Raw genomic sequence first — 26351 nt, forward strand, 5'->3', positions numbered from 1 at the left:
AATGAAGTGATTACTTCTAATTTTCTCAATTTGTTTTCCAAATTTGGAAATAAGGCGCGTGAAATTAAGATGCAAACCTCAACTCGGAGTTAACGCTAAAAACAAGGATGGATTTTATTCGAAATGGAAATGGTTGTTCCGAGTACGTCGGTTATCATTATTGTCTATTCCGTGAACTCGATCTTGGGTGGTATTTTCTTAGATAACATTTTCTCCTTCCCTTCCTTCTGCCTCTTCAAGAGATTGCGGAATTATCGAAAAGAACAAATAGGGAAGAGCTTTAAACAAAACAATTCAGATAATCTTGTTTACTTACTGGGAGCTTTTTTTTTGTGTGGTTTCGTTTCTATTGATTTTTTGAGCGATGATTGGGAAAATGCAAACAAAGGAAATTTTTTGTTTTCCCTTCCTTATATAAACACCGTTCTTTCTCAACGAAAAGATTATTGAGTAAAAATATTATTTCTGATTTGAAATATTTGTTAACCATCAAAACAAGGACACTAATATGATGCTTATTGCAATTTATTTACAGTGCATAACAGTTTTAAGACTTGGTGTATATATATATATATATACATGCACAACAGTTTATTAAATGAAACCTTGTAGTTTTTTTCTGATAGAAGTTTATGTGCGTTTACGTTACAAGATATGATGACAATCAAAAAGTATTTACGCCTTATAAGAGGGTTTTGCTTTCGTAAGAATGTATGTCGTTTGATAAAAACATCCCTGGCAACAATTTTACCTCGGACCCAGTTGGGCTGAAAATTGACTCAACATATGTTCTTTATGAACATGCATCGAGGATTTTTCAATATTGGTCCTATGTGGGGACAATATCAAACTTTAGGGGACACTATAGAACCTACATTGGCTAAGTAATGGATACAAAATATCGGGTGACTCTGACAATTCTATATAGAACCTACATTGGCTAAGTAATGGATACAAAATATCGGGTGACTCTGACAATTCTATATAGAACCTACATTGGCTAAGTAATGGATACAAAATATCGGGTGACTCTGACAATTCTATATAGAACCTGCATTGGCTAAGTAATGGATACAAAATATCGGGTAAATCGAAGAATTCCATACAGGGCTAATAAAAGAAAAATAAATGCCCTATGAACACTTACTGAGCCAAGATTCATAATTATTGGCTCAATGAGAGCCCGATTTGTTTTGCTGCTAGGGATATTCTTTTAAATCGAACGATAAATATAAAACTATCTAGCTGTTTAATATAGCTTTAAATGTGTTGTTCTTTTTTGTACATGTGATAAACATTCATTTTTTTTTTCTTCCAGCGGTGGCAAAGGAGGTGGTTTGTCTTGTATGATGATGGAGAATTGGCTTATTCTGTTGATGAACATGTAAGTAAATAAAGTCAAGTAGGTTGTGGGAATAATTATTATCCTGACTGCTCCCAAGTGGGTCTCCCCCCTACTTATGAAATTTAAATAAGACTGCTACAAAGCAAGACTATCCAAAAAGAAGGAATGAATATACTTTGTGCTACTCTGTCTAAAGCAAAAAACAATGTGAATAAAATCACTTTATTGTGCTTTTATTCAATTTTTTTTTGCGCTTTAAGTATTTAGATTATTTTCAGGGTGCGCAGCATTTTTAAAAAGTGCTTACAGTGCTTATTTTTAATTTTCGTTTTTTAAAAGCCCTTAAAGGTGCTTTTCTCATCGGGTGTTTTTAAAAAGTGCTTAATTTTCCCTCTTCGAAAATGTGATTTCTTTTGTTTAACATGTCCACGTATTATAAAAAAGCACATTTCAAATTGTTCTATTCAACATTTTCACAATTCATTCAACCACAATCCATTTCGTAGCTTATGAAAGACTCCAATCATTTTACATGTTTGATGAAATGCTTGGATGGAATGCTTGGCACTGTATTGTGCTTTTATTAAAAAAAAATTTTTGCGCTTTAAATATTTAGATTATTTTCCGGGTGCGCAGCATTTTTAAAAAGTGCTTACAGTGCTCAATTTCGATTTTCGTTTTTTAAAAGCCCTTAAAGGTGCTTTTCTCATTGGGTGTTTTTAAAAAGTGCTTAATTTTCCCTCTTCGAAAATGTGATTTCTTTTGTTTAACATGTCCACGTATTATAAAAAAGCACATTTCAAATTGTTCTATTCAACATTTTCACAATTCATTCAACCACAATCCATTTCGTAGCTTATGAAAGACTCCAATCATTTTACATGTTTGATGAAATGCTTGGGAGTGACTACTGAGCTAGGTTTGGTGAGATTATTGCATTCTCATGTGCAGCTCTGCTGCATTTTGCAAGATATTCTCTATTTCATTTTCCACCCTCTGATATTGAACCAAAAAATCTCTGGATCTTTTTATGGTGGCTAATATAACCAAAATAAAGTTTTCTTGTCAGAAACTAGTTATTTTATCATGATCGTGTGAAGTCATTGACAATTATTTTGTAAATGTATACGTATAGTGTTTAAAAATATATTTTAAAATTATTTAGCTTATTTTTTGTTGAAGGATTCGACTACGTACCCTGGTAAAATTTTATCCCATTTAGCGGTATTGGTGACGTTGGAGGGCGATCTGAATTAACTCTTTAATAACTGACTAAACATAGAATATTTATTTCCTGATTTTGATGAAATTTTTAATGCTCTTAAAAAGACAGAGATGTCTCTTGCTTTTTAAGGGCATTTTTTGAGTTTTTGAAGATTTTTTTCTTCTTTCATTATAGGTCAATTTTCTGTAGATTAAAATTTCAGATTTGTTGGTTAGTTTTTATTTAAAAAAATTTCTAATATTTTTATCTTATTATTATTAACATACCCTAAAATTCAATTGGTACTCTTCAAACTTTAAGGAATACTTAGTGTTCTAATTTTAATATAATTAAGTGAATAATTCTCAGGCAGTGTAAAATTTTTGAAAAGTTCTTAAAGGTGCTTATTTTTAATTTACGTTTTTTAAAAGCCCTTAAAGTTTCTTTTTTTTTATCCGGGGCTAGTAAAAAGTGCTTAATTTTTTATATTTTAAAAAGAGATTTATTCTTTTTTGACGTATCGATTGTCGTTCGAAATTACGAAAAATGCACGATTTTCATAATTCTTTCTGCAATATTTATCAGAAACTAGTTATTTTATCATTCTTATGTCAAGTTTTTGAAAATGTTTTTCAATTTTAGAGATTTTATGTTCATAAATCAAAAAAAAAACTTCAAGAAAAATAATTTTTATTATTGCACAGATCCTTCCTAATTATGATTACTTTTTTTTTTTTTTTGGAAAGTGATTTAAAATATTTTTGGATGTCTAAAAAGTACTTAAAAGGTGCTTCTTTTTTGTTGAAAAATCTGGCTATGCACCCTGTTAAATTTTGATATTTCGTTTAAAGAGTTGTTCATCACCCTTAATATCTTTCTTTGTAAAGTTAAAAATTCAAATTTGAGTTTTTAAATTAATATGTGGATGAGAGAATAAAATATGGAAAATGTGTTTCAAATCTAATGAATTTCTTATCCATATTGGAAAACCTGTTTGATTGCCAGAGGAAATAGAAAGTATAGAATCTCTTCCAAGGTATAAAACTGTACAAAATCTTTATATTTCTTCCTAGCTTAAAAACTGCCCTCAGTATGCTTTTTCAACTAAAAGTATCGAAAAAATGTATATAAAAGATTGTGGCTACAGAATGTCCTGTACAATTTATTACATGTTATCATGTTTATAATGGGTTTATCAAAAAACCAATAAGTTATTGAGTACACACCAACATTAAAGACTGTTGATGTTATATTTACATAATTGAATGTTGTAGGAATAAAAAGGTAGGAATTTTTTTAAACAGAACATGAACTTTGTAATGTTAAAAATTAGGATAGTTTTATGGAACAGGTCTGGTCCAATATTACAATTATGAATGTGCGTGTGCATAACTCCAAATATTGTATAATATTGGCTGAAATTGACCAAGTATAGGGCAAAATTGACCAGGTATTGGGTGAAATTGACCAGGTATAAGGGCAAAATTAACAGTTCTCATCAGTCGCAGGATGACTAAATTAATCAAATGGTGGTTTTAAAGTTGTCTACGAGTTGTCACATTCTTTTAGTCGAAAATGCACTTCATGCGCGTTTTTTTTTTTTTTTTTTTTTAAATAAAGATGGAATTATCATGGATATTTTATAACATTCTGAAAATTACTTGATTTCACGCTTGTTTCTTAAATTTTTTTTCTTCATTTTAGAAATTTAATAAAATGCTTCAAAACTTATTGATACTGTTAATAACAAGTGTTTAAATGATTGCAGCCAGAGACAGTTCCTCAAGCTATCATCGACATGAACTGCGTCCTGGAGGTGTCCGATGCCGAAGCCGTCACGGGGAATCCATTTGCTCTGTCAGTCACCTGCCCCGATAAAGTCCATTTTATCAAGGGCATGAGTAAAGACGAATCCAAAAAGTAAAATCGTTTTTATCTGAAAAATACATTTAACTTCATTTATTAATGCTGACTAATGCTTACTTTTAATGTAATGTTTGTGCTCATGAAAGTAATTTATTCTTCACTTTAGCATCTTATTTATGTTTTTTCAATGCCTACTACAGTACGGAACCCGTTATCCGGAAATCAGAAAACCGGAAAACCAACAAACCGGAACAAAATTCGATATATTTTCTCGCCATTTTTTAAAAAAAAATTAAAGATGTTTACCTTACCATCATTTTGGAAATAATCATTGGTGTATTACTTCATCGTTTTTTCTTATTTCTAAGATTATTTCCAAATTTTTTTTTTTTTTTTAGTTAGGTTTAACAATAAAAAAACGGCTTTTTGTAGCGATTCAGAAAACCGGAAAAATCAGTTATCCGGAATAACGATGGTCCCGACCATTCCGGATAATCGGTTCCCTACTGTATTAGTTCACACTCTCCTTATACATCTTGTTTAAATTTTCAATCGTTCATAAAATACTTTTTATTCATACACTCAACTTCAAATAAATTTTGTTAAATTTTTAGTGGATGATGTTAATCGTTTTTTTTAGTGGATGATGTTAATCGTTTTTTTTAGTGGATGATGTTCAGTTTTTTTTTTCAAATATTAATTCATTCATTAAATAGGGATGAGCGAAAAACGAAATGGAATTTTCTGATGGGTTAAACGTTAGTCATTGTTTTAAATTTTACTATAAGCGGAACAGTTTTTCACATATTTTAAAAATAACATCAGTGATAATTTCTAACTTAAGACTCTATTTGAACAAAAAAATAGTTTATTGCTCTCATTTAAATATTTAATTATTTTATATTCGCTGTGTCAGATAAATTCAATAAAGAACATGACGTGGTAGCACGTGTGGTCTACGTCACTAAATTTATACTTTTATAGTTGTCTGGTACTGTGCTCCTTTTTTTTTCAATTCTTACCATTAGTTATATATTTTGTTCAAATTTTCAATTTTAATATTTATTTAAAATAATATTTATTCATCCATTCATGTTCAAATACACGTTTTATAAACTTGTAGTGGATATATGACACTTGATGTTAGTACGGTTTTTTTCAAATATTAATTCATTCATTAAATTTAATTAATAATTAATTTTAGTTTTATATGGGAGAAAAAAATTCTAATTATTTTTATAAAAAGTAACTAAAATAAAATGTTTCTATGTTGACCTAAGTAGAAATTGACTTAATTTTTTTTACATTTCTTGTTTTCTATATTTTTATAAATCTTACTAACATATTGTATTTGTAGTCTGTGGATCGAGATTCAGACAGAAAGTAAAAGTTTATTAACAAAAAGCAAACAAACACATACAAATTTAAAAGAACGCCATCTGGCGGTATAAAAAGAAAAAGACTTCGTAGCTATCCTTCCCAGGGAATGACAACAATCTCCCCCTGCGAGAAGGATTTTACTTTTTAACACATATAACAATATACACACAAAAAATATTAATTCTCTTAACATAAATTTCAAATTAAACTTATTTTTTCCAAAGAAAAAATTAACTTCTCAAAAGTTACAGCTTTAGTTAAAAAATCAGAAATATTATCATTAGTATTCTTATAAACAGTTTTCAATATTTTATCTTCTATCATATCTCGCACAAAATGAAATTTAAGGTTTACATGCCTGGTTTTGTTAGAAGATTTACCATTATTCAACCAGTCAATAGCTGCTTGGCTATCAGAAAACATAGTAACAGGAGCATCAATAAATTTTTTACAGTTCAGTTCATTTAACATATTTATTATCCAAGTAAGTTCTCGAGCTGTGTCAGCTGCAGCAAATAATTCAGCTTCACATGTTGAAAGTCCTACACATCTTTGTTTTCTACTTTTCCATGTTATAAGAGAATTACTTATCATAATTACACAACCTGAAAAAGATTTTCCTCCTTCTGCATTGCCCCAACTTGCATCCGCACTACAGTTTAAAAAACCGAATTCTTTACTATAAAACAAGACTCTATCTTTTGAACCGTTCAAATATTTCAAAACTCTCTTGGCCAAAACATAATGCCTTTTTTCTGGACGTTTATTAAATTGTGATAAATAACTAGTTACAAATGCAATATCTGGTCGGGTTCTATTTGCTAAATATAAAAGTTCACCGACGATTTCCTGATAATCAGTCTGATCTACTAAATCATTAGTAGGATTAAAACATCTATCTTCACCTTTAGTTATGGGAGTATTTGTTTTCTTACAATTTTCCAAACCATATTTTTTCATTAAAGTTTCAATGTAATGAGTTTGAGATAGACCAATTCCGTTTTCTTTTTGTGAAATCTCAATGCCTAAAAATTTTGAATCATTAGTTGTTTCTTTTAATTCAAATGTTTGATTAAGTTTTGAAATAATTTCCTTGCATAATTTCGAATTATTAGAAAATATTGCCAAATCATCTACGTATACACAAATTGCGAAAAAGTCATTATCATTAATTTTAGTAAATACGCAATTGTCAGATGCAAGTTGAGTGAGACCAATCTTTTTAAGTTCATTTTTTAACTTTATATGCCAATTTCTACCAGATTGAGGTAGACCATAAATACTTTTATTTAATTTGCACACTTTATTTTTACCATATTTATCTTCAAAGCCTGGAGGTATTTCCATATACAGAGTTTCATCAATATCACCATATAAATAAGCAGTTTTAATATCAAAAAATTTAACAAATAAATCCAATTTTGCTGATAAAGCAATTAATAACCTGAATGATTCAATATTTACCACAGGTGAATATGATTCAGAATAATCAACATTTTTAATTTGATTAAACCCTGCTGCAACCAGTCGCGCTTTGTAAATTTTGTTATTATCGTCATTTTTAATTGTATACACCCATTTACTTTTTATTATTTTATCCTTCTTAGGCCTCTCAATTAATTCAAAAACCTTATGTTTCTCCATCGAAAGAAGTTCGTTTTCCATTGCGGTTTTCCACTCGGAATATTTATTACTATTTATCGCCTGGTCATAATTTTGAGGAATAGATGATCCTTTCAAGGCTAAGTTCGCGTTAGCTGATATTTTATTTTTAATTCTTTCAGAACGTCTTAATGCCGGAGTATTTTGATTATTTTCGTTTTGCGAATCGGCACTTTCTTGGGACGATTTATGAGAAAAAGAATGTTCACTGCTTGATTCAGTTCGAGGGGAGTTTTGGGTTTCAGTTTCGATCTGTGGTAGAGATATATTAAAGTGGGTCAAATCCTCAATGTTCCATATGCTACATTCATTTTTGTTTGTCAGAAATTTACTTCCCCTTAATGATTCGTTAAATTTAACAGATCGCTCTTCAATTACAATATTTTTATCGACATCATATATTCTATAAGCGCGCCTTTCTCTAGAATAACCGACGAAAATCCCACGTTTTCCCGGAACATCAAATTTATTACGGAATTGTTTAGGTATATGAAAATAAACGACGCATCCAAATATTTTTAAGTAGTTAAGTTTAGGTTCTTTTCCTGACCATATTTCAATCGGAAGATTCTGTTTATTTTTACGCGGTGTAAGATTAGAAATGTGTGTGCTAAAATTTATTGCTTCAGCCCAAAATTTTAATGGTAATTCACTTTCATATAATAATATCCTAGCCCTTTCTACTAATACTCTTATGGCTCGCTCAGCACATCCATTTGACGAAGGATTATACGGTACTGTTTTTTCATGTATGATCCCGTATTTTTCTAGAAAACTATCTATCTCGTTATTCACAAATTCTAGACCATTATCTGTTCTGAATCTTTTGATTTTCTTACTCATTAAATTTTCATACCTTTCTTTAAACATACAAAACATTTCAAATACTTCATTTTTATGTTTCAAAAAATAAGAAAAGTACATCCCAGAAAAATCATCCACTAGTACTAAAAAATATCTTGAATTTCCTAATGAATCACAATTTATAGGGCCTGCAAGGTCCGCATGAATTAACTCTAATACAGAATTACTTTGTGCAATATTAACTGATGGATGACTCTTATGAGTTACTTTACTTATATCACAAGATTCACAATGATAATTTTCAAAATCTTTAAAATTTATGCCAATAACATTTTGCATTTTAACCATGTATTGTGGATTTAAATGACATAGTCTTTTATGCCAAATATTATAAGTATCCAAATTACTTACTTCATTACATTCTAACTCAGAATTGTTTACATCGTTATAATCAAAAAATTTAGGTGAAATGTTATTACACGGTTCCATTAAAATTTCAAAACGATTGTTTACTTTTACGGCTTTTAAAACACTGCGATTATCATTAGTTAAAATCAAAATATCATTACCATTAGATTCAATTTTATAACCTTTATCAATTAATTTAGATACTGAAATTAAATTGTTTCGTAAATCTGGTACATATATTACATCATATATTGTTAGATTTTTACTGCAATTATCAACTGTTGTTGTAGCTTTTACTATACCAATTCCTTTCGAAATTAAATTTGCTTTCTTACCTGCTAATTGTATTATTCCATTAACATGATTTAAGTTTTCAAAAAAGTTTAAATCTTTTACCATGTGCGAAGTAGCACCAGAATCCAAAATGAAAACAGTTTTGTTTTTACCGGTAGCACTTGAATTTATTTGGTGTTGTTCTTGTTCTGCGGTAAGTGCAAAATTTTCACTAGAATGTTTATCTCGATTTTCAAATGCACAATGAGCGTTATTGTTTTTGATTTTGTTCATGCCCGATTTATAGTTCGAAAATGTTCTTTTTTCTTGATATGTTTGGTTTTGATTTCCCTCGTTCTTGTTTCGGAAGTAGCAGTCTTTAGCTAGGTGATTCGTTTTATGGCAGATGAAACATTTCTTCCTGCTTCTATTTTCATATTTATATTTTACTCCGAATGCTTCTGTTCGTCTAGGAATTTCATTTCTTAATTTTGATAAGCTGTTTTCTTCTTCCCGCAGTATTTCTAAAATTTCCTCCATTTGTTTTTCGCGTTGGGTTTTCAAGATCTCTCTTATTTTTGCAAATTTTCCTCTTAATCCTCTAACAGTATAATAGACAAGTTCTCTTTCTGTAATTTGCAGTCCAAGTGATGAACATTTCGTTTTAAGTCCTCGTGATCTTGCAATATAGTCTGACACATTTTCATTTTCTTTCATTTCAAGATTTTTTATTTCGTTACTTGCATCGATTTTTCGATCTTCTGTTTTACCAGTAAATGTGCTTTGAATTTTTTCCCATAGAATTTTAGCGTTAGTTTCGTTTGCGAACTGAAGACTTTGGTCATCAGAAAGCGATAGTTGTATGTATGCAACTGCGTCATCATTGTTTAATGTCCATTGTTCCCGCAACTTTGGATCAACGGGGGCTTCTTCAGTTAGCACATTAGCAATTTTCTTAAGTGTCAGCAAAGCCTTGACTTTAATACTCCACTGGTAAAAGTTCTCACTGTTCAGCAGTGGGATACTCGGCAGATCCCTGTTCATTTTGATTTTGGAATCTAAACGATGTAAATCACGGCGAAACTAAGTGAAACTTTTTACTGCGTCATAATTTTCAAAACCACAGCCGTGCTGCCAACTGTAGTCTGTGGATCGAGATTCAGACAGAAAGTAAAAGTTTATTAACAAAAAGCAAACAAACACATACAAATTTAAAAGAACGCCATCTGGCGGTATAAAAAGAAAAAGACTTCGTAGCTATCCTTCCCAGGGAATGACAACAGTATTGTTATTAAAAATGTTTTTTTTTTTTAATAAAAGCACTTTTATTGTGCTTTTATTCACATTGCTTTAAGCATTTTGATTATTTTGAATCTCTTTCCCATCTCTCTGACTCTGAGTGGTAGTGCTTCATGCTCTTGTGCCTCAGGTCATTGGTTTGATCCTCTAGCCGGATGTAGTGTGTATACCACTTCAAAACTACAATTCCAAATCTTTAGTATATAAGACATGTTAACTAGATTCTATGTCAGGGTACCTTTACATAGAAACTCCCATTTTGATTTGAACACGCCTACTTCGATGGGTGATCCGCAATGAAAAGTTGACTTGCTACTTGTGACTGCAACATTATTCACCTTGTTGCTACTCAGTTTCGCCTGTATGCACTCGACTGCTAATAACAATGCAAGAGCGAACACGACTGTGATCTTAATACAGCTCTCCCAGCTTCTCACAAAACAGTGTATCAACTAGTGGTATCCATTCATCCAATTCTATCACAGATAAAAATTCTGGTGGGGAAGTACTGTAGTGTGTCTACCACTACAAAGATACAATTCCGAATCTCTAGTATATAAGACATGTTAACTCAATTCTGTGTCAGGGTACCTTTGCATTGCAGGTTGACATTGTTAATAACTATTACCCCCCCCCCCACTGGGCAAGCTCTCTCAGTCGTTCATCCCTTTAATGGATCGATGAAATGAGTACTAAGCACTAAACACTGGGGGTTCCGTGTTAGGCTGACCACCCAACTGGAACATCTGCTTTTGCACTCCAAACCCCAAGGTCAAGAAAACTGAGATGGGCTCAGTAGGCTTTGGCTCTCTATGGACTGAGTTTACTAAAAATATTACAGTTAATTAAATGATAATACTGTACAAATTAAAAACTAAAAAAATATCTTATACCTTTTCTACTCTTAATTTTTAACCATGAAGATAATGGTAATTCTTTTTTGCTAAGAAACTTCTTTTGATTTTGTTTATTGCCTGTTATTCAGAGCAATTAGAAGCCTTTTTAAGCTTCTGATAATTTTCATAGTTATTGTTATTTTTTATATGCATTAACAACAAAAAAAGCTTCGTACCAGTAATTAGAAAATTTTCTAAAATCAAAAACTTAATTTTTAAAATGCTTTAGAAGTTTTAACCTAAAATTTCCTAAAAGGAGGGAAATTTTGTTTCAATGGAGATGTCCACAATACAGTGAGTCTACTCCCCCCTCAGAGTGTTATTATTTAGATATTGTGGGGATAGGAGTTGTCGACAAATTCAATCTTCTTCTATGAAAAGGTACCTTGACATAGAATCGAATTAACATGTCTTATATACTAGTGAATTGGAATTGTACTTTTGTAGTGGTAGATACACTACAGTTATTCCTCCCAGAATTATATCTGTGATAGAATTCGATGAACGGATACCAATAGTTCGTTCATTGTTGTTTTGTGAGAGGCTGGGAAAGCTGTACTTAAATCACCGTACTTTTAAATGCTGATTATGAGAGCTGTATTAAGTTCATGATCGCTCCCGTGATGCTTTCAGCAGTCGAGTGTATACAGGCCGATGTTGTGTGTGATCGAGACTGAGTAGCAGCAGCTCTAAGAGGGGGATAATATCGCAGTCACAAGTAGCAAGTCAACTTTTCAATGTGGACCATGCATCGAGGTAGGGGTGTTCAAATCAAAGTGTGCTTTTCTGTTGAGGTAGGCGTGTTACCACCATGTCCAAAGGTCGCCAATGTGGGGAAAGGTGTTATAAAAAAAGTCACCCTTCTTCTATGAAAAGGTACCCGGTATAGAATCTAGTTAACATGTCCCATATACTAGTGAGTTGGAATTGTATTTTTGTAGTTGTAGACACACTACAGATATGATTAACATCCTATCTAATTTTTGTTTTTGTTGTTGCTTATCCTCTTAATCTGAAACTGCAGGACCACAAGAAAATCTGTAACAAAAATCTAATATTTGAGGTTAATTATCTATACTTTAAGTAGTTATTATTAATTATAGAATATAATAAACTTCAGACTGAACCATGTAGAACTTCAGAATGTAATATTTTCACTCGATGGTTGGTCTGCATTTATGTTGTTTACAAATTTATACCAGCACAATACTAAATTCCAAAATTTTGTATCGATAGGTGGTTTGAAGTCTTGTCCAAATTTCCTAGAACTACCGTTTGTGGAAAGTACAAAAGAAACTCAACTTTTCCTTGTATTAAACCTACTGCCGTCCCTAAAATTGAAAATGTAAGTTCACTTTTTACTCTATATAATCATTATCGTTGCTTTTCTTGTTCATTTTTCTCTTTTTTTTTATAGCAGATTTCAATTTTATCATTAAATTAAAAAAAAGTCATAATGGGGATCTGGATTTTTGAGAAAAAGATTTAAGTTTTGTCTGACAGCTCACAAGCTGTTTGAATATATGGTATCTGGATAATTATGATAGACTTTTGGCATATTGCAAACAAACTGTTAACTTATTATTTTTCAATGCTGCTGCTTAATGAATATATTTACATAGTTGCCAACTCAACTGGATTTTCCAGTAGACTACTGGATTTTGCCAGTTTCTCCTGGTCTACTGATTTAATGAAGATTCTCCTAATTTTTGTACATTTTAGAAAATTCCCTAAAATTGAGTAAGTTTTCTAAAAAATCCCTATTTAAATCCCTATTTTTGTCTAGATTATTGTTTGCTTGAATATTTAAATAATTATTACTAATACCTAATGAAGCAGACCTCAAGAAATCAGTTCAAACTTTTTTTTTGTTCTAAAATGTTCAGTTTATTTTTATTCAGAACTCTCTTTTTAAATTAATTAAAAAAATCTTTTAACTGTCTTTGATGAATTAAATGCCTATTAATATTCAAAATTATGAGGAAATGTAATGCATAAGATTTTAATTATATTTAATGTCTATCCTAACAGGAAAATATTGTAGTTTTTCTATTTTAATGACTATAAAAATCCCTAAAATTCCCTATGTGTAAAATATTTAGTACATTATGCAACAATTATCATGAAATTTTATTATTTTGAAATTTTATTATTTTATTATATTATTTTGAAACTCTACTTGATTTTTTCCTATCTATGTTGACAGCTATACATTTGCAATTTTATTCTAAATGTTTTCATTAAATGGAAGTATTTTTTGTACATTCACAATTTTATTGTTAGTATAAAATTGTGAATGATCTTACCTTACTTTAAAAGTTAAAAATTAATTATTTATTTAATTTTTCATGGACGTAATCAAACTATTTTACTATCTCTTGCCCTTTTTAAAATTCCAAAGTTATAAATCTATGAATAAGTTACTGGAGAAATTATAAAAATTTTAAATTCATGTTTCAATCTTTTTTTTTCAATGGTATTTTTACTGTATATAGTAATAGTTAAGCAAAATGGTTATGTCTTGCTGTCAAATTAATTTCTAGTTTCGTAACTGATTGGCGAAATGTTATTGTTTTATTTCTTGGGGGAGATTTTAACCCTTCTTAAAAATATGTATAGTATAATAGCTGTATCGTTACCAGCATTTAAAACTAGTATAGTGTATCCAATATAGCTCACTCCAGAGCACAGTGATTGCGTGTCTCCTCTTAATATATTGTGTATAATATATGCAGGGAAACACAGGGAATTTTTTTCTTCAAGATTAGAGTGGCAACTGTGTAAAAAATACCGCATATTCTAATATTTTCAAAACTGTATATATTTAGATTTTTTTCTCCAGGCAGATGGAATCTAGGTTTTGTGAAAATTTACAGTGATGGGCATCTCGCGTGTCTTTATTAAACATAAAAATATAACGTCTAAACCTTCAATGCCTCCCTGGGTCAAGATCCTGTCTGTTGTAGAATATTTTGTTTTTAATGTATATGAATAATATCATAAATCTTGATGAAAATATTTATCTCTATAAAATATAAATATGCCATGTCATGTGATCTTATTTGTATACCGTTGGAATTGAACAAAAAATTCTTAGTTGCATCAGTGCCAGGCTGTGAATAAAATACTCATATGATAGTTTTGAAATCTATGTTAATAATTGTTTTGCTATAGCCTGCAGTATGGCTTCCGATTTATTCTTACATATTACATTGAGTCGAAGTCTTAATTAGTCTTAATTATTTAATTTACTTAGTAATCTAATAAAAACTGATCATCAGACTATATCTTTGACCATACATATTGATCTGTTTTTTTAATTTTTATTCCTTTGTTTTTAGAGTGTAAATAGTGTCCACAGCAGAAAAGATTCAGTTGATTCCAGCAATAATTATACTAAGCACAACGGATATGTAAATAGCTTAAATAGGAGTAATTTGAAGCAAAATTCAAGCATAGTCTTTGATCCAGAGGAAGATGTCTACCCGACTAAAGACACCAACTCAACACTCATCACCAAAACTCAAGAAAAACTTCTCATTGCAGAAGGTAACACCATTTTATATTATTATAATCATTTTTCTGCTGTCTATTTAGGGCAGGGGTATGTCCAGGGTAAATTTACTTCCTTTTAGCGGCACCATCCAGGGTTGGTTGATTTAAATAATCAAATAAAAAACCATTTATTTAAATCAAATAATTTTTTTAATACATATATATATTGATTTAAAAAGTTAAGAAACAGTGTTTTAAATTGTTGATACTTTTATTATTATTTTTTCTTAGTTTTAAAATTTATTTTAAATAAATTGCTGCATAAGTTTTTAAATTTATTATTGCTAATCAATTTTAGTTAAAGAAATTACTTTCTTTCTTGGTTTGTGATAAATTCCAACACATTTCAAATAACATTTTTAAGAATCTTTTGATTCTTGAGATTGAAAGTACAGATTAAAGTAAACATTTAAGTATTTTTTTCTCTTAATATGCTTACAGTATCTTTGACGTAATCAGGTTTTCAATAAAGGAATTTTGTGAAATTTTTTTTAATGAGTTTATAGATTTTTAAAATTTTATTAAACTTATTTATTTTGATATAGGATTAAAAATGAATATTTTAATATAAAAATGTATAGATTAAATATTTATTTATTTTTTGATGAATGACTACATTTATAAATACAAACTGTTACATTTATTTTGTCATTTTAAAACTCAAGAGAAAAAAAAGAAATCACTATTTTAAATTAAAATTATGGTTTGGTAATTGAAACTTTGTTTTAATAGTTAAGGAATTCTTTAAATTCTCTATTTCATCTAATCTTTAAATTTCAATCATTCATTTGCTTAAAAATGGTTGCTATGCATTCAAAGCTATGTATTATAATAAAAAATTGTTTTAGGTAGTTAGAGCTTCTGAAATATTCTTATAATATAGTTTTAATATTAATTTAATTTTTATTAAACATTTATAAAGTTTTCTTAGTCATAAATCAAAGTTCTTACAGTGTATTTGAATAAAAATGAAAAAAATCTTATTTAAATAAAAAAAATCTGATTTAAATCAAAAAATCTGATTTTTTTTTTTTTTTTTTTTTTTTTTTAAAGAGTAAAAAAATTATGAACACTGTTTAGCTGTACCATCACAAATTCAACTTTAGGAAAAATGGTAGTTTCACAAATGAAAAAGAAAGTTCTCATTGCAATCTATGGAAAAGAGGAGCTTTTATGCCAGGTGTCTTCTACGAAAAGGTAGCATGTGTATGGTCAGATAGTGCAATGTGGTAATCCTAGCCCATCACTTGCACCATAGTTTTTTTTAACGCTGAGTTTTGTAAAATGAAACGATGATGCTCACCCTCTATAAACTTTACAGGAAGTCAAAATTTTAACATTATCTTAAACACTATTCTACATTTATTCTAACAAACATTTATTGTTTTATGAACCATTTTTTTCTCTGTGAAACTTTTGTTTGTATGGCCCAGTTGAAAATGTTCTCATAATTAAAATAACTTTTAATATTAGTACTATTAAATGCATGCCTTTATTAAATTTAAAAGGAAATTTAACTATGGACAACGATTTTTATGCATTTTGAAATTTTGATACAATTTTTAGCCAAAATTTTACAATAGCAAAATTATTTTTGAATATATTGGGAAAAATATATAGAAATTCACCAGTCATGAATGATTTTTATTTGTAGTGACAATTTTTAAAATATTTTATTACATGACCCTATTTTTGTGTTGATTTTTGAATTTAATTTTTAATTTTCACAAATTTTCTTTAAATTTTCACAAATAGGTACCTCTTAAAAAAACCTAGACAGACCCCTGTAGGGTAAAGTTAGGGATATTCACGAAATTCAAATTTTTTAAAAAGACCCTTTTCACAGTAGTGCCTTTGCATGGGTATCCTGAGAATCTTACATTTTATGTATTGTATTAAAAAAAAACAAAGAGCCAAAACATTGCTTATAAATTTTTTAAAATAAATATATTCTTGTGCAAAATGTGTGCATTTTTTTTCTCTATAAATAGAGATTGATAATCATGCATACGCCAATAATTTGAATCACCAGGAAAACTTAAAAAGTCAACCGAAATCTATTTTTTTACGCTAAAAGGAAGTTTTTAGGCACTCAAGTAATTTCTCTATGCTTGTCCACCACCGACTCCGTTTAGTATTTATAATTAGTTAAATAAAGTAATAATTGAAAGAGTTTAGAATGACGGATCACTATGGGACAGCATTTTTTAAACTGGTTATGTCGGATGTGTATTTAAAGATATTTTAATAACTGACTTTAATAGTGTGACGAAATAATTCATACCTTTTTGAATTTTTTCATTTGTGAAACCCTTATGATTTTTTAAATTTAATTATTTTATTTAGCTTCTTGGTTTTGACAATTATTTTATTAAAGATTGCAATTGCAAGATTGCATCTTCTCATTTTTTTTAAAAAAAAAATTATGCATAGTTTAAAAATGCTTTATTTTATATGATTGAGTTTTTGGGGTGATAAAAAGTTTGTTAAAATTATTCCATATCTTAAAAATGTTTTCATTTGTGTATGTGAAGTTTTTTAGTTCGATTTTAAACATGTTATAGGGGCCCAAAACATTTCTGTGCCCCGGGGGCCCTGCTTGCTATTAAAATGGCCCTGCCTTTTCCCAAAACTCATAAATAGGACCCCTTTCACTAAGTTTAAGTTTATTAAAGTGTTTGCATTTTTAGTATTTTAGAGTTATTTTCTCTATTCGTATTTTTGTGTGCCCTTAAGCAATATTTATCAATACAATATTTATTTTTATTATTTACTCGTATGTTTTACTTAAGATATTCTCAAAGAACAAAAATATGCATGAGACGCATTTTATATTTAAATTATATTTTTATAAATTAAATAAAAGATGGGTAACAGGGGTCTGTTTAGAAGAAATTTGGGTCCGTTAACGGACCCTTCACAAAATATCTTTTCATAAAAACGGACCCTTCACAAAATATTTTAACTTAAAAACGGACCCTTCACAAAATATTTTAACTAAAAAACGGACCCTTCACAAAATGATTTTTCTTTTAATCGGACCCTTCACAAATTTGTTTATCTTCGTTATTATTTTGTTAATCGAATAAACCCTTTCCAGGGCAGAAAACAAGAAAGATGGATGTAAACGAATTAAGTTTTGTCTTCGGCAGACGATTCTTCCATTATTCGTCCGAAATTAATATTCTGCGTTTAGCAGTATAGGCTAAATACCAAATATTTGTATGTTGCATCTCTAATTTAGAAGCAACAATTGTTGTTTATTTTTTAAAATTTAATTATTTTAATTATAATTTTACAGTGTTGAGCATAATGTTGTATATCTTTACAATTTAAGAACTCCTTGAAAAAGTTTTTTTTTTGCAATAACGGACCCTGTTTGAAAGAATGTGAGCAATTTTTTCACAATTTCACGAAAAATGGACCTTTTACAAAATGTCTGGACAGACCCCTGGGTAATATGTCATTACTGTACTGTGAACCTTACACACTTATTCCAAAAGTGTTACAGGTATAAATTCTTACATATTCTGGTATATTTGACTTCAATATTTACATTCAATATTCTTAGAATAATTTGTATATTTTGTTCCCCATATTATATTGTATGTGTCACCCACTTTTGTGTAATTACTTTCCAGAATCCAAAAGGTACCAATAAAACACTATGAAGGTTTTAGTTGAATAAGATATAACTTCCAGGTTTCAAAGAACTCACTTGATAATAAAATTTAATTGTAGTTGCGTTTCTTCTGGGATCAATAAGCATAATTCCTCCTTTTAAAAGACTGTGGGTGACTTTATTGAATGTAGTTATTACCCCTTGCTTTCCTTTTAAGGAATTGCAAGCTAATAAAAATGATTTGATTTTTACTGAGTGTAACAATTTTTATAAATTATAGCTATTTTAATAAACTTTAGACTTTTCATAGATTTTGTGAGAATTATCGTTTTGTAATTACTGTCCCTTCCTGAAATGCTCTATAAGGGGACGGTAATTACCAAAGGGTATATAATTAATTTACTATGCGAAAAACTTTTTATGTGTTTGATTCATTTGTTTTTGTTGTTACATACGTAGACTTTTATTTTTGTCAGAATTCAAACAATAGTAAAAGAAAATTATTATTTGACAATAAGAATATTGTTTGTAAACATAAGAACTTTAAATTTAATTCACGTAAGGGTTAATTTTTTTTGTGAAAAAGTTAAAATAATCTGACAAGTGTTTAAGTTATAAATACAATCTGTTTTGTACCCCAGCTATAGTTTGATTTATAAAATCAAAATCATAACTTTGTAAAGTAAAGAAGAAGAAAAAATAATTAAAAAAAATTTTAATCTTGCCATCAGTTCACATGATTATATCTGAAAAAATATTGTTTTCTAATATTGTATTGATATAGCCAAAGCAAAAAATATAAATACAATAGTGTGAGGAGCACTAAAAATTGAAAAGAAAATAGAACTTATTAAGCAAAAAATGCAAAGTAAAAGCAAAAGTAGAAAATAACTGTTATGCATGATAAGAAAATTTTCCCAAAAATATTTTTATTTTTCAGAAGAAATGCTTCAATAAAATAAAACTGGAATGAACCCCAGCTTCAAAATATTCGGAATAAGATAGGGTTTATGATGTGTATAAATGTTTTGTTCTCATAATTATACAGAATGTAAAGGGTAAAACCCAATAAAAGCTCTTCAATAATTTTATTAAATGGAATATTTTTCATTTGGAAACTTTTTATTTTGTTAATTAGTATAATATTTTTATTTATTCAATTTGTTTTTGTTAGGAATCATTATATCTTTAAATTTTTTTTGTTGTGTTAGAAAACTCATATGCATTGCAAAATTGAAAAGAAGAGTTTTTTGTTTCTTTTCATGAATGAAAGTTGCTAAATTATGTTTGTATTATTTTATTTCAGATAAGAAAAACTCTGAGAATGCTGTTGTTAGAAATGAAATGAATTGTTTAAGGTAAATTCATATCTTCATATTGATCTATTATTATTTCTTGCATTAATATGCTCAATTATTATTATTATGCCTGGTGATTAATTACTTATCAATGTAGCTGAATCTTAAAGGGTTAATTGGATTTCATTCTTTATCTTAATAATACATCAATCATATTAAAAATATTTTTCCTAAAAGAGTCTGGTTAGATGTAAAAGTTAACTTTTCGTTTAGTGACTAAATAAATTATACTATTTTCAATATTCTTTTGATAAACATGGTACGTAACGTTTTTAAAGGTGCTTATTTTGGTTTTTTAAAACCCCTTGAAGGAAGTTTATTGGAAGTTTTTAAAAAGTGCTTAATTTTCCCTTTTTGAAAATGAAATTTTTTCTTTACCTTGTCGATTTTTGCCTACATAGGCAAAATCATAGTTTTCACACTGTTCTATTCAAAGTTTTCACAGTTCATTTAAGCACAATCCATTTCGGCAGCCGATCCGTAGCGTATGAAAGCGCCAATCATTTTACATGTTTAACTAAATACTTGGGAGTAATCGCTGTGCTAGATTCCGTTAGATTATTGCACTTTCATGTGCAACTCTGCTGCATTTTGCAAAATATTCTCAATTTCAGGTTTCATTTTCCACCCTCTGAAATCAAACTGAAAAATCTATCGCTCTTTTTATGGTGGCTAATATAATTAAGAAAAAAGTTCTTTGTCAAAACTAGTTATTGTATCATGATCATGTAAAGTCTTTGAAAATTATTTTGCATTTTGTTTATGTATATAGTGCATAGAAATATTTTTAGGGCTTTAAAAGTACTTAAAAGGTGCTTATTTTTTGTTGAAAGATTTGACTACACACTTTGATAAAGCTAGTTTATGGCTTCACAATCCTCCTAATCATAGTTGGCCAGAAAGCCCAATGTGGGCCAATACCATCCTTTAAAGATTTCACCATAATGACTTCTGATTTATGTTTGATTTCCAATTATTTTGTTAATTTCAAGAAAATCTGACGCCGCCGAGTCAGCCCATTTCAACCGTGGCCTTTCCCGCTTTCTTCTTCCAGTGGGTCTAAAAAGCAATTTTTTTTATCGTATTGTCATCACTCATTTGAATCACGCAGGCTATCCAGTTCATTCTATTTATTTTCATGTGTTTAATAATATCGGGACATTATAAATCTTGTACAGTTTAAAGTTATATCTCCTTCTCCAGTTATTGTTTTCATTACACCCCCAAGTATACTCCACAAAAATTTTCTCTCAAATATCGTGATACAATTTTTCTCCATTTTGTCATTGTCCGAGCTTCAGAAGCATATGTTAAGACTGTTCTGACAAGAATTTGTTAAATTAAGAACTTGGTTTTTCCAGTAAGAAACCTAGAATAGCGTCACAATAAAAGCTACATATATTATAATTCTTTTTAGAAAGTTTTTTTACAACTTTACCTTTGCTAATACTACTACTTATTTCAAACAAAAAGTTTTAGAACAATAAGTTATCCTTTTACAATTATTTACAGGGTATCTGCTCACCTGAAAAGTCATGAATTTCAGTGTTGAACAAAATTTGTTATGAAATGTCATGATTTTAACTATTTAAAAAAAAAAAAAATCATGGAAAGTCATGGATTTAGGTTGTCGAAAAATCTAATTTTTGAAATGGAGTTTACCTCCCCCCCCCCAATTTCATGGTGTTCCGAATGTCTGAATTTGTAACAAAATCCCCACTCAGTCGTATTTTATTAAAATATAAAATCTTTTATCATTAAAAATGTATGGTGTTCTTTCAAAAAAGGAAAGAAAAAAACAAAGAACGAATATCTTATAAATTCTGTGGTTTCAGAATTTTTAAATTTTTATTTTTTATTTTATCAATTTCAAATTCTAGCTGAAGCAAGCCATTCATTGGCAAATTTTTTTATTCGGAAATGAAAACAGAAAAAATCTGGAGTATTTTTCTCCTTTCCCATGAACAAGAAAAGTATCTCTAGAATATAATTCTACAGAAAGAAAAAAAATTTGCTTTTGTATTTTTTTTCAGTTATTTTATTGCTTCAACTCTTTCTTTACTCTGTTTTTTTTTAATTTAAAGTCTATAAATATGAAGATACAGAGTATAACAGTTTTGGTTATACCTGTCATTTCAATTCATGTTATTATAATGCTTTTTTAAATTTATTGTTGTGTTTTTGTCAGAGAAAATAGTAACTCGTTTAAGTCATGAAAAATTCTTGGAATTTGTCATGGAAAGTAATGGATTTGAAAATCTGAAATGTAGCAGATACCCTGTATTTATTTTAATATAGAAAAATTTCAAAAGCAATGCACATTATGTTGTGATGAATTTTACAATAATCAATTTTCTTCTCAGAAATCCACCAAAAGAAAACATCATTAAAGATGCAGAGAGCATAAAGAAGGTATTGAAATCAGAAAGCAGGGAAATGAGGAAGATGCACAGTCATTCAGACGTCACCAAAATGATTCCCTCCCTCATCGACGACAAATTAAACGGAAAGTCCGATTGGAAGAAAGTGTCTCTAGATCTTGAATGTTTGGGCAAATCGTTCCACAATCCAGTCTACCTTCTGATGTCCGACGTACCATCTGGGAAAAAATTTGAAAGCTATGAGAATTACATTGGAAGGGGAAAATCAAAAGAATTGCGAAGACAATCCAGTTTTGGAAAGAAAAGTAATCTTTCAAACGTATTTATTTTAAGTAATTGTAGACAATGTTTGCGATGCAACACAAAACTGTGATGCTTTTTCTCTCTCAATACTTAGAGAGTAGCTTTGTAAAAATTTGGCTAATTTACATCAGGGTGCTTAGCGTTTTTAAAAAAAGGTGTTCATTTTTGATTTGCGTTTTTTAAAAGCCCTAAAAGTTGCTTCTTTTATTTGTTGTTTGTAAAAAGTGATTAACCCACTTTCATTCAAAGGTGCGCAGACGCACCATTTCAATAAATAAATTTTTCACAGACACTGTTACGTATATTTTTTGCTAATTTTATTTTTCTGCTGTTGTCAAGGGTTCTGAAGACATCCATAAATTATAAGTACAACTATAATTGGAATAAACACTTTCTGTTGAGAAATTTTTAAACTATTCAAATTTTTTGTATTGTTAAGCAAAATTTTTTGAAAATATATAATTATTGCTTTTGAGATTTATCATATGTTTTTATGATGGATTAAGATTGAAAGTCAGTAAATTAAAAAAATAATAAAGCAAATTTCATAAAAGAAACAATAATTCAATTAAATGGTTTGTTCATTAATTTGGTGATCGGTGCCTATATGCAGCATTTTGTTTCTTTTATAAAATATAACTTTTCATACACGAAATGCTTTTTGTGTCTTAATGAATGTAATGTAAGCATATTTTAATGGAAATAATACCACGTTTTATAAAATTTCTATGATTGATATAAAATGGGTTAATTTTCTATCTTTTAAAAAAGAAAAAATATCTGCGCCGTATCGATTGTCGTTCGAAATTAAAAAAAAAAAAAATCACGATTTTCACAATTTTCTTTGCAATATTTATCAGAAGCTAATTATTTTATCGTGATTATTTAGTGTTTTTGAATTTTATTGAATTTATTTTTATGAATGCGGAACTTTAAACAGTAGAAATTTTTTTTTTATTACTGCACAGATCCTAATTATGATTTTTTTTTTGGAAAGTGATTAAAAATATTTTTTGAGTGGTTAAAAAGTATTTAAAAGGTGCTTATTTTTTGTTAAAAAATCTGGCTACTCACCCTGTACGTAAGTGAAAAAATTCTAACTGTAAATAAACTGTTTCTGTAGGTGATATACAGAAGCAGATAATGTCCTGGTCTGATGATCAGAATGGAGATATCAAAACACGGTCACTTCATAAGTCAGCTTCAGTGCCAAATGCAGCTGCTATCCTAAGAGAAGATAAAATTCTCATCAATTGCCTCTCCAATAAACTCTCTTCTGATTCTCTGGAGAGAAAACCAAGTTTCAGTCAGGTAACAAACTATTACTCAGGTACTCTCCGTCGAAACTAAACTGTTCAGTTCGATGAAGGTGGAGGCGAAGTTTGCATTTAATCCTTATTAACCTTTTAACTGTCAATTTATTTTGAAGATTCGGTTACATAAATTGTCAATTTTTTAATTCCAAAAGTCAAATGTTTTGTACAAAATAAGTAGTACATAGTATAGTAATACATAGTGGTTAAAAAAATTCATACTTTGAATTACATCCATAAAAATTTAAAGGTTTTGTACCACTCAGCGTGGCAGAGGTAAAGTTTGCTTCTGGGAAGCATTACTTTCGAAAAATTTAAAGAAAAAAATATTTAATAATTTTCTAAAAAAATAATCTATGTCAGGAGTGGCGAACCTTTATACACCAATGTGCCATTTTCTCTAAAAAATTGCTTAATGAGGTCATAGACGTAGTGTCAAATAATGTTGACTTCGTGATTATTGGGAAAATAATAATACTAAATACTATCAACTCAAAACTCTTTATTTACATTGAAAAAAAAAACATTTTGCAATGTCTCAGTTATACACGTAATTCAACTTAAAGTAACATCAGTGTGACTTCTGTTGTTGCAGATTAAATGACCAATAACTTATATTAGGTTGTAAGGTGTTAGTTTGAGCAGGACTGTTGATTTTTTTTTGCTAGTTATTTATTGTTAGCTTGTTTTTTATGGTTATTAATTGTCTTTTTAGCGTTAATTTTTAATTTTTTTATTAATAATTGTTTATTATTTTGTTTGTTTTTTGTGAATTTTAATTTAATTGTTACATATGCTTCAAAGCATAATAACATTTGTGTAATAATTCATAGTGTAATAACAATTGTGATCGATGGAGTGCCCAAAATATTGTGTCGCGTGCCATTGGTTCGCCATCCCTGATCTATGTAATGGTTCAAATGACACCATTTTTTCAAAATAAGAAAAAAGGCGCACACTTTGAACATAAACCTCTATCCTTTGAAATCGTCTGTAAAGTGTTGCCAGCTATTGTTCTAAATTGCATCAAAATGAGCTTATCCCGAAATAGAAAAATTAACCTGTGTAATACTTGAGCACAACATTTTGGAACGCCAGTTCTATGCCTGAGATTATTTCAGATATGATATTTAAATGAAAAAATAAGACGAAAAAAAAAATACTTAAAAGAAATTATTTTAAATAGCCAGAAATAAAAAAAACGATATAATCTCTTCATCAGCTCACACGATTACATCTGCACAAAGGAGTGCTTTCTAATATTGTATCACTATAGCTGAAGCAAAATATATCAATACAATAGTGTGAGCACTCAAAATAAAAATTTTTGGAAACAAAAAAAAAATTTAAGTATAAAATGTATCTCATAAAAGACAGAAAATAAAATGTAAGGAAAAACAACAAATCACAAATTGAAATCTATTAAGAGAGTAGCGAATTCAAATGAACTTACATGAACGGGAAACTTTCAAGAACGATTTAAAATATTTTTGTAATAATTTTTTTAAAAATATTTTATTTGAATAAATTTTTATTCAAAAATTTATTCTATAATCCAAGATGGCAAGGGCTTTTAAGATTCTCTGCAGATTTTTTTAGTTTTGCTGTTGTTTAGACTAAAATTAGGTTATATATGTACATACCCTCCAACTTATGAAGATTTTGAAAATAATTCTTTCTAGTGGTAGCGAACCAAAGTAGAAATTTTTAAAGCAAATGGATCTCTCATAAAACTTCTATCAGAACTTAAGAATCTAGCCATATGGCCTGCACTTTTATAAGTAATAGTGGACAAGTTGCGCTAAAATAAATTTTTTTTTTAATATTAAGACATTAATTTTGCTACCGTCTGAAAAGAAGATTTCTGAAACTACGGAAATTCCGTAGCAGTTGGAGGGTATGTATGTATATTTATTATGCTCATGTGTTTTAAAATTACATTTACTAAATTCTTTTATTTATTATTTTTTTTATTAGGTTACCTGAGAAAGTTTTGTGCATCAAGGACAAAATAATAATTTAATATCTTTTTTTCTCAAAATCTAATGCGCCACTCTTCAAAATAATTTTTGGTTTTGTTCTCTTGTTATGGTATAAATTTATAGCTACACTCTTTGAAATATTTAAATCATAATTTATATATTAACACTTAATGAAAATTTTGTTAACAAAAAAAAAAAAAAAATTCTGCTCAACCTATAGTAAATGTTTGTAATTTACAAAATGCATTTGCCTTGATTTTTTCGTTTTCGCTATTTGGAGTCAGATTTAAGAACAGTAACTTGTTATAAAATGGGTTAATTTGTATTACATAAGGTTTTAATAGTATTGCTTTTTTTCATAATTTTGTTAACAAAAAAAAAATTCTGCTCAACCTATAGTAAATGTTTGTAATTTACAAAATGCATTTGCCTTGATTTTTTCGTTTTCGCTATTTGGAGTCAGATTTAAGAACAGTAACTTGTTATAAAATGGGTTAATTTGTATTACATAAGGTTTTAATAGTATTGCTTTTTTTCATAATCATATTCTTAGATTCGAGGAGTACCTGATGGTTGTAATCCTGACTCTGTACCATCCCACTGTACATCCTCTGTTGAGTTTAATGGAGATCAGAGCAATGAGGTAAAGGACTATTCTTTTTTAAACAATCTCTTTGATTTAAAATGATATTCTCTGTGT

The 26351-nt window shown here is 28.9% G+C and overlaps 1 protein-coding gene across 1 annotated transcript in view; it reads left to right on the top strand.

Annotated features, from left to right (window-relative positions):
* Window positions 1-26351, top strand: part of LOC107457389 (uncharacterized) — a 168801-nt gene that overhangs the window by 114586 nt on the left and 27864 nt on the right. Inside the window, exons 4-11 of the mRNA XM_087158681.1 lie at window positions 1319-1384; window positions 4318-4469; window positions 12374-12482; window positions 14479-14686; window positions 19621-19672; window positions 22036-22358; window positions 23480-23667; window positions 26205-26294. Of these exons, the coding sequence (XP_087014807.1) occupies window positions 1319-1384; window positions 4318-4469; window positions 12374-12482; window positions 14479-14686; window positions 19621-19672; window positions 22036-22358; window positions 23480-23667; window positions 26205-26294 (1188 nt within the window). The remainder of the gene's footprint in view (window positions 1-1318; window positions 1385-4317; window positions 4470-12373; window positions 12483-14478; window positions 14687-19620; window positions 19673-22035; window positions 22359-23479; window positions 23668-26204; window positions 26295-26351) is intronic.

The sequence above is a fragment of the Parasteatoda tepidariorum genome, chromosome 3 (genome assembly GCF_982258835.1).
Source record: "Parasteatoda tepidariorum strain Cologne lab strain chromosome 3, Ptep-v5.0, whole genome shotgun sequence".
NCBI lineage: Eukaryota > Metazoa > Arthropoda > Arachnida > Araneae > Theridiidae > Parasteatoda > Parasteatoda tepidariorum.